At 36.9% G+C, this 14498-nt stretch overlaps 1 protein-coding gene across 13 annotated transcripts in view; it reads left to right on the top strand.

The window, feature by feature from the left end:
* CDC42BPA (CDC42 binding protein kinase alpha) overlaps positions 1–14498 on the top strand; it is a 321871-nt gene that overhangs the window by 120019 nt on the left and 187354 nt on the right. For all 13 annotated transcript variants that reach the window (XM_070501689.1, XM_070501686.1, XM_070501687.1 and 10 more), the window contains one exon: positions 6490–6638. In XM_070501689.1, the coding sequence (XP_070357790.1) occupies positions 6490–6638 (149 nt within the window). The remainder of the gene's footprint in view (positions 1–6489; positions 6639–14498) is intronic.

Genomic DNA, 14498 nt, shown 5'->3' with positions numbered 1-14498 from the left:
CTTTATCTACTTCCTGAAGCAAAAAGAAGTGAGGTCTCCAGTCCCACCCACATTAGCTGCAGATAGCTCTTTTGGGCTCAAACTCCAGTTCTTGCATCAGTGTTTGGGACTTGATGCAGTGCAGAGGAAATGCCCATAGTTCAAAATCCATGTAACTGAGCAGTGAAGAATGTCCATTGTGTTCAAACAACATTGTTACATTACTTGTCCTTATATCCCTTACACGCTTACAGAAGATAATACTGTTTTTCAGACTTCCGAGTGTGACCCATTAGGGTCATAAAATCAATTTAGTGGGTTACAACCAGCATTAGAAAAAAAAAGGAATAGAAAGGGGCTGGCCCGGTGGCATGGTGGTTAAGTTTGCGTGCTGCACTTCAGTGGCCGCGTTTGCAGGTTCAGATCCCTGGTGCAGACCCACACACTGCTCATCAACCCATGCTGTCGCGGGCGGCGTCCCACATGTAAAAAAGAGGGGAAGGTTGGCACAGATGTTAGCTCAGGGACAATCTTCCTCAAGCAAAAAGAGGAGGATTGGCAACAGATGTTAGTTGAGGGCCAACCTTCCTCACCAAAAAGGAAAAAAAAGAGAAAATGATAGAGTTCGAATAGTAAGAGTAAACATTGTTTCACGACACTTAGGTCTTTTATAATATGTACTGAATCATCATATAAACCATATTTATTACTGTGAGTTGTAGTCAGAATTGTTTAAAAGTCCTAACATAGAGCTTTGCACATGTTAGTTGCTCCATTGTTAAATTGAATTGGAATGATATTTGGCTTGAATTTACCATACTTACATAAAATTTTAGGGGATGACTGTTTCAATGCAAATACAATCTGCATAGATTTGTCAGCAAAATTTGTAAAAGTAAATTAAACACATCCAGCCTTGGTGGTCTTGTGGTTAAGATTCAGGGCTCTCACTGCCTGGGAAGGCCCGGGTTCATGTCCCTGTCAGGGAACCACACCACTCGTCTGTTGGTTGTCACACTGTGGCCGCTGCGTGTTGCTGAAAGCTGTGCCACTGGGATTTCAAATACCAGCAGGGTCACCCATGGTTTCAGTGGAGCTTCCAAGGCTAAGACAGACTAGGAAGGACTTGGTCATCCACTTCCTAAAAAATTGGCCACGAATAGCAGTGGAGCATGTCTGATAGAGCCCTGGAAGGTGAGAGGATGGCACAAAAAGATGGGCAGGGTCCTGCTCTGCAGTCCACGAGGTCGCTGGGAGTCAGAATCCACTCCACAGCACTAACAGCAAATACCATGTTTCTTTATTTTGGAGGGGTAAAAGATTGCTAAAGACTGGGTCTGTATCTTTAATTTCTCTTTTATTATTCTGGTGCTCAGCACATGCTCTTTCTGTCATGGATGTAGTCAGCTTTTTCATTGAACACTGACTGTTTTGAGTAAAACAGAAACTGATCTTAGGATCAAGAACCCTGAGTTCTGGATCTCCCACTATCTAATGCATGTTTTGGCAAATTGTTTGACTTCTTTTGCCTGTGATTACATAACCATAAAGCAGGAATAACAGTTTGATCCTTATCTCCAGTATAGGGACATTATATAAATTTTCCTTCACCCTCATTCTGTAGCACCTACTTTATGGAGAAAATACACCCGTTGGTTACTCAAGCGTGAGGTTTCCTAACTTTCCACTCCCTGGCCTCAGCATTCCTTTCATGCCCCCTACCCCTGTATGGATATCAAATTAGCCATATTTGCCCTTTGTATCTTTTCTCTCAGTGGGGAGGAGGTGTAGCTTTATCTTTAGGGTTTCCAACCTTTGCCTTTGACTTTGTCACCTCTGGCCCTTTGTAGAACTTTATTCCATTGGTCAACTTCAATTTGACTAGACCTTTTCCCTCTACGATCAGAGGTCTAGATACCTGAAAAGTTAGTGGTCCTTACCTTCGTCTCTCATTTCACCCTCCTGAGGTAACTAACGTTAAGTTTGCTGTATCCTTTCTTTTTTTTCATGCTTTATATAATTGTATGTTTCTGTATGTATGTATGTTTTCTTTCTTTTTTATAAAAATGGGATCACAAAATATATATTACTCTGCAGCTTACTTTTGTCCCTTAAACTATCTCCTGGGCATATATTTATTCTTTTAGGCAACTGTATAATGTGTCATAGAGTGGATATGTTGAATGGAACCATGCAAGTTTCCTTGTTGATCTCCATTTGTATTGTTTCTGATTTGGTGCAGTTATCAACAGTGCTGTGCCATAAACATACTTGCCCATATTCCTTACTTGTTAGAGCTTTTATTTTAATTGACTATTTTCCTAAGAGTAGAAATGCTAGATCAAGGGTATGAACATCTTTTAAAATTTCAACAGATACTGTGAAGGTGCTTTCCAAAGGGGTCGTAGTATGTCATCCCCCCAAAAGCAGTTTTGTTTCGCATCCCTCTCCCTAGAGCAGTCACGTCTTTTTGCTGATCTGATTGGTGAAAAAGGGTATCTCACTGTTGCTTTGGTTCTCATTTTCCTGACTGCTGTTGAAGTTGAGCATGTTTTAATTGGCTAATTGTGTTTCTTCTTCTTCTGTTAATACCCTCAGCCCAGTTTTGTTTGATTGGATGTTCCCTTCTGAACAAGTGGTAGGAGCTCTTTATGTTAGGATTCTTTTCTCCTTGTCTTGTCTTGTGAATATTACCTCTCAGTCTTAAACTTGTTTAAAGACACCTTAAACTTGTTTAAAGAAACCTTAGCCATATTGAGGAATATTTTAAAGGTAGTCCATGAATAAGAACTTATCCTACAGCATATTAAATTTTGCTGTAAAATTAATCAGAAAAATATGGTATTGATATAGGAATAGACAACCATAGCAGAATAGAATACCTAGAAACAGATCCAAGTGTATTTATCGTCTTAAAATACGATGAGGGAGCATTTCAATTAAATTGGAGGAAAGAATGGATTATTTAACTAATTGTTTATTTAAACTATTTATTAAACTATTTATTTTAGCTATTTAACTGTTTTAGATAATTGACCCTCTATAAATAAGAAAACAATCTTCACACCTTGTACAAAGATAAATTTCAGACGAATGAACCTGATTCAAAGGTTAGGTTCTTTTCCATTAAGAACCCACAGCAATACCCTGTGCTTATCCCTGTCAAAGTATATTACACTGAAATTACCCATTAATTTGTGTTTTCTCCTCCATTAGATTGTAAATTCCATGAAGGTGTGTCTTATTCATTCTAGTATCTCAGTTGCATAAGTGTACTGTCAGCACGTAGTAAGTACTTAGATAAATGTCTGTTTTATTAGTGAATGAACTTATTTGTTCCTCGTTTGTTCTGTATCCTATTTTCCATTCTCAAGAAGATTATTTACACAATAAAACATATTGTGGAAATCTATCTACTTTGCCCTTAAACCTGTAGTCATGATATAGTTAAGAGAGGCCAGGGGCCTGGAATAGGATTGTGATAGTGGGTAGTGATAGAAGTAGGTGGATTCCACAGAAATTTAGTGGGAAGTAGATTCAACAAGACCTTGGTGATTTAATAGAATGTTATGGTGAATAAAGGGGAAAACATAAAAGAATGGCTTCCAGGTCTTGGAAACATGCACTGGGATTTATTACAGAGGAAAAAGAGCTTTTTTTTCCCACTTGAGGTTATTATTTGTCTGCCTTTTCTGATGTACCTTGTCTCCCTAACACTGAAACCCCATAGCAAGTACAGTTCATTTTCAACTCATTGCTTTTCTCTTGAGAATGTTCTTCAGTGTTTTCTGCCCCTTGCTCTCCCAGTTGCTAGATTCTGTCTTCGTAACAGCTAATTTACCTCTGAGGGCAAGGCAGGGAAAGAACGTAGTAGGCAAAGCCAGGACTGTCGAGCAGGCAGCAGGAGAGGAAAACTGGGACTACGTGTGTATTCATCATGTTTTATTCTGTCTCGAGGAAGTTTATTCACCATAGAAGAGGTTCGGTAAAGCACATGGAAAGGCTGGAAGAGAAGACATCCGTGGGGTTTAGGGTTTATTAAGAGGAAGCACATAGCAGTATATGAAGGAAAGTAGAAGACAGATGATGACTCAAGGTGTGTAAGTCTTGAGTGGTGACCATGGGTGGCAGAAATGTTAAGAGAATTACTTTTTAGAGCTGCTGGTAGGTGGTGTACTCAGACTGTTAGGACTCGGGTGTGCCAGGAATAGAGTACATGGTTGGGAGGAAAGCCTTTGACATATGACCTTTCATCTCTCTATCTTCTGGGTTTTTTATCTGTATTTGGTACAAAAAAGTCCTGATTAGCACCTACTAAATGTTTGTTGAAGGCATGAGTTATATTCTGTGACTTTCTATGTATAAATATTGGATTCCAATTTTAATAGCAGACTTGCTTTCTTTGAAAAGTTTCTGTGTTTGCTACTCAAAGTACTTCTTTTTAAAGTAAGAGATGTGGATTTCTTCTCCACATCCATTGCCATTTCAAGCAACATGTTTATGTTAACAAAATTTTATTATGTTAAATTGGTTTGTTCTAATCTTCATGATAGAGTCTGCTAAACATTAGGCCTAGTAAATATAGCAAATAAACCATAGACCAGGATTTGAAATACATTGTTTCCCTAATTTTCAAAGATTTAAAAGCGGAAATTAGTGTTTTTTTAAGCAAAAATTGCCTGGACTTATAATTTTAGAGTGTAGTAATAAGAATGTGGATTTTCTCGAGACTCTAAATCTTAGTGCTAATTTGGTGATATCTCTGAAATAATATCTCATTCAGTAATAAAATCATAACTTCTAGGCATTATAACTGACGTTTAAATATCTTCTATTTACTAGCCTTCATGCTAAGTACTACAATGTGGAGAAAGTATCATTACTGTAGTTGAGAAAATATAGTATCACCGAGATTAAATAGTTTTTCAGAAGCTGCATATAACCCAGAGTAAAGATTTGAATACAGGTCTCTCTGACCATAAAGCCCATCTTTCTAGTATGTCTAGGTTTCCTCCACCTTAAAAATAAATAAAATAATATAACATACGCCTGTATATGTAGTACATGTTTGTAAAGCAGTGTAGAGCACAGCAGAAAGCCGTGACGTCGTCTGTAATCTAAGAACCCGGGGATAATCCCTGTCAGCATTTTGGCGTATATTGTCTTTTCTTATGATGGGTGTTCCACACACCAAGCATTTCTGCGGCACCAGCAGGGTGTCCTACAGTTTAACGCAATTCTGTAACTGTCTACATGGAGATAGTGTCAGATCCCGCAGGTTAAGGGGTCAAGTTCTACAGGACTGCCCACCCCTCCCTAGTCAAGTCACAAGTCCAGGCTGTTCCTTGTGCTTCTGACCAAGGTTGGAGATTCTCGCAAACCCCTCCTCGGTTTGATTAATTTGCTAGAGCAGCCCACAGAACTCAGGAACAGCCCAATGAACGAGATGCAGAGGGCAAGGTATGAGGAAAGGGGTGGGGAGCTTCATGCCTCCTCTGAGAGCGTGCTGCTCTCCCAGCGTCTCCCCTTGTTTGCAACCCTGGGAGCTCTCCGAACCCCATCCCTTTGGGTTTTTTATGAAGGCTTAATTACATAGGCACGGTCAATTAAATCATTATTAATTGATGATTGATTCAACCCCTCCACCCCTTTCCCTTCCTTGGAGTTTGGGGGTGGAAGGTAGGGAGATGGGACTGAAAGGTCCAGCCTTCTAAGCTTGGTGTTCTCCTGGCAACCAGTTCCCAGCCTTAGGTTAGGACTTTCCAAAAGTCATCTCATTAACATAAACTCAGGTGTGGTTGAAAGGGGCTTGTTATCAACAACAAAAGACACCCTTATCCATCACTTAGGAAATTCCAAGGATTTTTGGGAGCTCTGTGCCAAAATATATGTATTTCTTATTATAAATCACAATGCACACACATACCCATCAGAGTCTGTATCTAAAATTAGTTGTCTTCTGTTTATATATACCTACGAAAAGTCCATTCTGATATTTGTACACTGTCAGAAATGGGAAGAGAAACATGTATATAGTGGTTTCCAAGTGCTGGTTATAATAAAGTTGTTACTGGTCCAAGATGAAATAAGGAAAATGTAGTGACGGTGAAGATGAATTTATTCAACATAAAGAACTGTGTTTTATTCTGAGTTTTTAAAAGCCTTTTTGGAGAATTAAAATGTTCATCCTTCTGTGAGATGTTGGTAAAACTGTAGTCTGCTGTTGTAGGTGATGATGGTGGTGTTGCTTTTCCATGTTGTTACTTTGTAAGCTGAAACAGCAAAACAATGATAGTCCTATGTTCCCGGCCCCAATTTTTGAAAATTTTATTTTACTGTTTTATGAAATTTACAACTCTTGTAATGACTACTGATGATCATCTTACACAGCTTCTTGTTAATTAACAACACAAGTGTTTGACCCAGTGCTATTTGACCTTGAGTTACATTAAATATATTAATTTTTCACCTTATTATTTATTGAGTACATTTTATTTTTTTCATTCCCAGTACCTGGTTATGGATTATTATGTTGGTGGGGATTTGCTTACTCTGCTCAGCAAATTTGAAGATAGATTGCCTGAAGATATGGCTCGATTCTACTTGGCTGAGATGGTGATAGCAATTGATTCAGTGCATCAGCTGCATTATGTACACAGGTGAGTAAGACTCAGTGAGGGGGCGGAGTGTATAAATGTTCGAAGAGATGTTTTTGTAGGAAAGTAATAATTTTGATGGCTGTGGAATAATTTCTTCTTTGTGAACTGATTGATAAGTGCAATGGTTTATTTAAAATTCTCCTTACACATGTGTATGATAATGTATATAGTTTAAGATGGAATGAAAAGAAAAAAACGGGCCTATTTACCAAATGATTTTTGTGCAGGATTGTTCTTATACCTGTTGACACATGTTAAAAAGCTCTTTCTGTGTAAACAGCTGATAATAATTTATGTATAATAAAAATTTTTTAATGTATTGGATGGTTTAAACAGGCAGTCTCACATTTTAAAAGGAAAGAAGATAGGAAGTCACAAAGTTACTGGTGAATTAATCTTTCAAATGAGAAAATCTTTGAGTTGTGTAAAATGAGAGAAAGAGTAAAGAGATGCTAAGGAGAAGCCGGTAAAGGGATACAGCTATGGTGGAAAGAAACTGGACCGTTTTCTAAGACAGTGGTTTGAAAACTTTAGCATGCTCGAGAATCACGTGGAGGGCTTATTAAAACCCAGATTGTTGGGTCCAAGTTTCTGATTTGGTAGCTTGGATGGGGCTGGGGAATTGGTATTGCTAATACCTTCCCAGGTGATGCTGCTGGTCCACTGAACACACTTGGAGAACTTCTGCTCTAAGACGGCAGTGACTCTTTCTTTTAAGTTGTGGATGATGACAGTAATCTCTGTGAAGAACAGAAATGTGGAAAGACAAGATAGTTTCTGTTTCAGTGTTTGTTTTTTTAAGATGTGGGTATCTTATGCTGATTGATTTCATTAGTAATGAAGTTCTAGGACATTATTAAAGAAAATATTTTGGTTAAAAATGTATCTATCAGATCTCAGTTTAACTCTTGCCTATTCATATGTTGATATCTGATAGTCACAAATTTTATTGAAAATAAAAACGTGAACATCCTTTGAAAATAGTAAAGCACAATTCAGTTTTTAAGATGGTACTGTGATCTCAAGAATGAATTACAGGATGAGAAACCAAAGCGCTTTTTTTTTTACTCAAACAGTAACCCCAGGTCCTAGCTGAGGACCATCATTTACAAATACTTTAAAAATTTCATTTAATTGAACATTTAGACAATGTTAGCCTTAGACTCATGGAGTTTAGAGAAACTTTTCCCCGTTCATGTCTAAATTCTCGACAAGGAATGATTGCTTCTGAAAATAATTCATATAGATTGGAGATAGTGAATGTAAGGTTTTTGTGTTACCCTCCGTTCTGCCAGGCTTGTGACAAAGATTCTTAACTGATCACAAGACCCTTTCCCACTGACTATATATGCTGTCTTATGATTCTTCTCAACACAGCAGTATAGGTAACAACTGTCTTTCTGATACTGACATGTGGATTGAAAACCATTTCAACCCTGAGCTCCGCTTAAGTACCTCTAATTTTACAAGGTACTTAATCTTAAATGAATCCTATTTATTCCATTGTTGAACAGCTCTGATATTATAGAATTTTAGTCTATGTTAAGCTGAATTTCTTTTTCTCCTAATCGTTGGTCCTAGAATTTTGCCTTCAGAGACGTGTATAATAATCTAGTTTATCTTACAGTTATCATGCCTTCTGAAGTTGTCTTTTCTTTAGGTTAAACATCTGAACATCTATAGTTTCTTTGTTATCATCATTTACATACGCCTTCTCTCTCCAACTGTCTTATACACACACTCTTACCCTGTGCCCACTTCCATGCCTCTTCTCCCTCCCTCCTTGTCTCTCCCTTTACCCTTCGGTGGACTGCTTCTGGTGTGTCAATGCACTTCTTAAAATGTGATTCCCATTTTCTGGATAGACTATTTTCAGCAAATGCTTCACTGACGAAATATTTATTGAGTCCTCTTTTGTAAATAGGACTGTGCTAAACTATGTGAAATTTTAAATAAGTATAGCACATAGTCCTGACTTTTTTTTTCTTTGATGAAGAAGATTGGCCCTGAGTGAACATCTGTTGCCAATCTTCTTCTTTTTGCTTGAGGAAGATTGTCCTTAAGCTAACATCTGTACCAGTCTTCCTCTATTTTGTATGTGGGTTGCTGCCACAGCATGACTTGATGAGCAGTGCATAGGTCTGTGCCTGGGATCCAAACCCATGAACCCCAGGCTGCTGAAGTGGAGCACATGAACTTAACCGCTATGCCACTGGCCTAGTCCCTAGTTCTGACTTTTAAGAAGCTTCCAGTCTGTTTGGGGACACAAAACAGGAGACATCAATAAAAATTAAAGAAATACAAGTTGAATCATCATTTAGGGCAAAAGTCTAAGAGATGAAATGAGTCCATTTTGAATCATGTGAGAGATTGTGAATTGCTAAATGAATCATATAAGCAAATTACAGTGAGCTCATAGAAATGAGTAATGAGCTTAATTCTAATGGTCATTTCTAATAGTTACTGAACTCTTACTATGTGCTCTGGACTTTACCTGTATTATTCTAATTCGAACAATAATTCTATGGTTTGAATGTTCTCTAAAATGGATGTTGTCCCATTTTACAGATGAGGAAACCCAGCCTCAGAGACATGAGTCAGTCAGTAGCATAACCTAGATTAAAATCTAAGTCAGGCTGATAGCAGAATTTATGCTCTTTGTGCAACATCATATTGCTCATAAGAGAAGCCTTTAAGGGTTGGGCTTTGAAGAATGAGAATGCCTCTACCTAGGCAGAGAGGAAGGTGTTCTAGAACAAGGCAATGGTAGGAGAAAAGCTCCTAAGCAAGCAGATGGCAGTTCTGGAGAATGGTCAGTAGACCAGTTTGGCCAGAGATGAGAGATCATGTTGAGTTGAGTAAGAGAGAACTTTGTAAAGACAGATTTTGGTCCTTACTGTGGAAGCTCTTGAATACCATGCTGTAGACTTTACAGCATATCTTGGTAGCCGAGAAGCTACCATTAATTTTAGTTAATGAAGTGTTTGATTAAAGTAGTGTGTTAAGTGAGTTGGTTTTATGGTAACCTACATGTCATAGAGTTTCATGTTTTGTCAAGTTTCAGAATGTTTTATAATTATGAACTCCAAATCGGGGAATTAGAGAATACAAAAAGGGAGTAGTGGAGACTGGATGTGTTTAAGGAGGGAAATACTTTTCCCCTGCTTGTGTTCTTTTTAAATAAACTTATTTCCAAACATACGAAATACATTATTGGTCCTCTACTAACAGCATAAAAACTTTCACAAGAAAATTTTGTCTCCACTTATGCATGGTTTTATCAAGAAATAGATGAGCAATGGAAAGTAGCAAATGATAGGAATAATCAAATCATATGTGCACAGCTTCCAAGTGTTCAGCACCTTGTGATATTTCAATCAATAACATATGCAGTGTCCTTTGAAATTTCTAGGAATATATTTTTAAAAAACAATGGTAAAGTGTCGTATTACCTCTTTGCAAATGAGATGTTAAGTGAAAATAAGATGGAAGAGATAGAAATGGAGATATGGAAATATTAATAAAAGAGATTGATTTTGGATAGCTATAAAATTGATTTGCAAACTGATCTGATAAATAACTGTTTTCTAGTAACATTGTATAGTGAAAAAGCGTTAAACTAGGTGTCAGAAGATTTATTTTCTCTGCTTGCTCCTCCGTAAGCTTTTTGAGTTTAGATTTCAAAACAACATGTTTTATTATTGAGGTTAGAGCAACTTGGAACTTTTTATTAAAAAAAATAGTCCTCTTGTAGAGGTGAAAAGATGCTTACTGAAGAGTTAATGACTAGCTGCTGATATCTAGACCATTTCCTTGTTGTTATATTGAGGAACTCGAGAATGTTATGGTATTATAAAGATAAACACTCATAAGGGTTTATTACTGTTACTTTCTACTGAGAACTCAGTAGCTTCTTCCTTTTTAAAGGAGGCAGGGAAAGGATGCAGTGGATTGAGGAGAGAGGAACTGTGGTATTATATAGTAGAACAGCTAATACTGGTGAGTATTGTTTGGTGGAATTAGAAGTAATGAGTGGCTAAAGGACTTGAAACTCTTTAAACATTAAAGATGTCAGGTCTCCCCAAATTGATCTATAGATTTAATGCAATCCCTATCAAAATCCCAGCAAGATTTTTTTTTTTTTAATTTTTGAATCCAGGCAAAAGTAGTAGTGTTCTGCTAATCACCCTGGATTTGCTATGGTGCTACAGCTATAATATGTTGGAGGGTTGGGGGGCTGTTGAGTGGAAGGGTTCATGGGACTCATTGTACTATTTTTGCAATTTCCTTTGAGCCTATAATCATTTCAAAATAAACGGTTTTTAAGAAAAAGAAGTATATCTATTACTTGCTCTTCTGAAGCCTGGAAACCAAGCCCAAGAAACTCTACATCATGTTACACCTGCAATTCGTATAAATTTTGGCGAATTCCTCAAGATTGCCAAATTTGCTTAGGCTCCTGGCCTGCCAGGAGGTGATTTTTCTTACCACCTGTAAGGCTGGGTGTCATTGGCCTATAGCTGATATGCAAATCATGGTGTAGGCTGAGTCCCCTCAGTGGGGAAGAGTCAGTACTGAGGAGGACCCAGGACTGAGCCTGAGGAGCTCCAGGGTTTCAAGCCTGGGGGGAGTAGGAGTAGCTGGCAGAGCAGACTGAGATGCAGCAGATTGAGAGGCCAGAAGGAGAATAGTGAGAGGGTGGACGAGGTGTCATGTGCAAAATGAAAGTAAACCACTTTCTCTTTATATTGAATTACATTTATGTCTCAACTGACACATTTCAAACAGACATTTAATATCTTTTTTCCTGGGTGTTGGCCGGGGAGTGTGTAGAGGTGGCTGTAGGATATTGCTTTTATGTAAATAATATGCTCTTTACCTCAATTTGTTGTCTTTTGAAAAAAGAGTAAGTTTAAGAAAATACTTCTGCTTATAGTTGTGCAATTTTTTTTTTTTCTGGTGAGGAAGATTGGCCCTGAGGTAACATCTGTGCCAATGTTCTTCTGTTTTGTATGTGGGACGCCTCCACAGCATGGCTTGATGAGCAGTATGTGGGTCCACGCCCAGGATCTGAACCTGCAAACCCTGGGCCACTGAAGCAGAGCACACAAACTTAACTGCTATGCCACTGGGCCAGCCCCGGACAAATTTTTAATTTTGTAAACTCATTCGTTCATCATGAAAGTATTGTTCAACAGTACTGTTTTCCCAGTGTTCTAGCTACTTTCTTGAGTGAGAGACGCAGTAGTAGTGGAGGAAATAGTCCCTCATTTTGAGAAGTTACTTGAAGATAAGCTTAAATGTAATAATAGAGAGCACTTAAATGACAACAAAAACAGGTTAAAAAGAAAAGCAGTAAAAATTATATACCTAAACATTATGGAGATGTAAAACAAAAGAGTGAATAAGGTCGGTAAAAAGTGAATTAGGAAGACCTCTTGGAAAAAGCCGTGTCTATGATAGGAAGAAGGTACTTCAAGAGATTGAAATAGCTTAGCTAAGGAGGGAGGGCAAAAGCAAACAAGATGTGCAAAGAATGACCAGTAAGGGCCAGAAATAATATTTCATCACTGTTTTGATATTAAAGATCTCACTTGAATACTTTGAAAAATACAGTATAAGGAAATATTAATGTTATAAAAGCATGTCCATTTTTCCCTATGCTTTTAACAAATGGTTGTTTTTTTCCTGTGTTTATTGAAATACTATTGGGCAGTTATAAAATGCCTTCTTTTCAATCAGCTGTCAATTCAGATTTTAGACTTTGCCAGAGATGCACTTTAATTTTCAACTTGAAGTTTGAATGCCAGCATTTTCATTTTTGATTCACTGAATAAGCTGTTTGCGTTTTAAGGGTGTGTCCTTTCTTCTCAATAATTTATTTGCTTAAATGCAAAATTTGTGAATAGAGATTATTTCTAATGACTAAATGGCATCATGTGGTATGACTGACTCAGGTTGATTAAAGTGTCTGCCAAATACTTTGGGTATAGAAAAGTAAGCTCTAATTATAGGTTGAAAAAAAACCCCAACTTATTTCTAAACATGTTAACTGAACTCAGGAATAGACTTGGTGTTCAAATTGTCAACCACAGCTTCAAAAATGGTAATCATCGAAGACACAAAATCCTACTAGAACAACAACAAAATAAACTTGATCTGATTAGAATGTCATGTTTGATTATCCTGTGGTTTAGTTTTAGATGATAAAAATGAAAAGATGAGGACTTTTCTGGTGTTTTCCAATACCACATAGATAATCAGAATGTTGACTGTGGTACCAAAATGTTGCCAGCTGATAATTGTGTGTCGTTCAATGACTACAATCTCACCTTGATTTCTGTTTCCAGTGTAGTTTTCTATGATGTCAGCATTTTAAGAGTGTGTACATTTTGCTTCTAAACCAGAAGGACCTTATTAGAAACTGCTTTGATTGAGAAGGGAAGGTCATTGATGGTTGGCAAATTGTTCTGTCACAAATATCAGTGATATTAGAAAATATATAATGCTTTAAGTTTCTGGATTAGAGAAAATTAGATATGCATACATAATCTGCAGAGTTAGTTTCCTTTCTTTATTTTAGATCATTTATTATTTTGCAAAAGGAAATACTTTTAAAAATTCTTAGTGGAAACAGATATCCATATAGTGAGATAATGGTAGAATATTAAACCAGTTAAAAAATGGAGATTTCCCTCTCCATTTTAAACCCTTCAAAGGCAATTTTTAAAATGATCTAAAAATCACAAACTTTTCTTTATTGGCTTTGCTCATAATAACACTAGATTATTCTTGATAATTAACATTAATAGTAGTCATTCATATGTTACTGCTTCATAGGTTTTTTCTCAAAACTTTTTTTCACCCTTAGGAGGAAAGAATGATCTCTGCCTTTTTGTGTAACTTGCCAGTGGTATTCAGTGGATCTTCGTTTAAAGTTGCTGCGAGGTTAAATTGCAAATAGTCTTTTTAACAGCTTTATTGAGATATAATTTACATACTGTACAAGTCAGTTAAAGTGTATACTGGTTTTTAGTATATTCATGGATATGTGCAACCATCACCTCAGTCTATTTTAAACCATTTTCATCACTTCAAAAAGAAACCACATACCTTTAAGCTCTCACCTCCCTATTTCCCCAGCCCTAAGCAACTATTAATCTACTCTCTGTCTCTACAGATTTGCCTATTCTGGACATTTCATGTAAATGAAATCATATAACATGGTCTTTTTTGACTGGCTTCTTTCACTTGGCATATATTTTCAGGATTCAGGCTTGTTGTAGAATATATTAGAATGTACAATCTCAACTGACCAGATTGACTGTCTGGTAAAACTAAAACATCAGTGTTTTCCACAGATTTTTGACAGAACCCAGAGTGTATATGGCATAACATTCACAATGTATACAATACAATCCAAAATTACTCAATCAGGAAATTATGATTTAATCTCAAGAGAAAAAAACAGTCAACTGATGGCAACCTCAGGATGATGAGGTGTAAGAATTATCAGAAAAAGCCTTTTGAAAATGTACTTATTTTGAATATACTCCATGAAATAAAGGAAAACATATTTGAAATGAATGAAATGATAGAAAATTTCAGCAATGAAATAGAAACTGTAAAAGAACCAAATGGGAATCTCAGAACAGAAAAATATGGTATCTCAAATAAAAATTCACTGAACGGCTTCACCATCAAAAAGGAGGTTCATAGGAAAAAGTGAGTGAAATTGAATATCAATCAGTAGAAATTATCCTATGAAGGACAGAGATGAAAAGATTGAAAAAATGAACAGATTCTTAGGAATGAAAAGATCTAACATATGTGTAATTGGAGTCCCAGAAAGAGAGAATA

Source organism: Equus asinus, chromosome 30, assembly GCF_041296235.1.
Source record: "Equus asinus isolate D_3611 breed Donkey chromosome 30, EquAss-T2T_v2, whole genome shotgun sequence".
NCBI lineage: Eukaryota > Metazoa > Chordata > Mammalia > Perissodactyla > Equidae > Equus > Equus asinus.
This window is presented reverse-complemented; position numbering and strand designations above follow the sequence as displayed.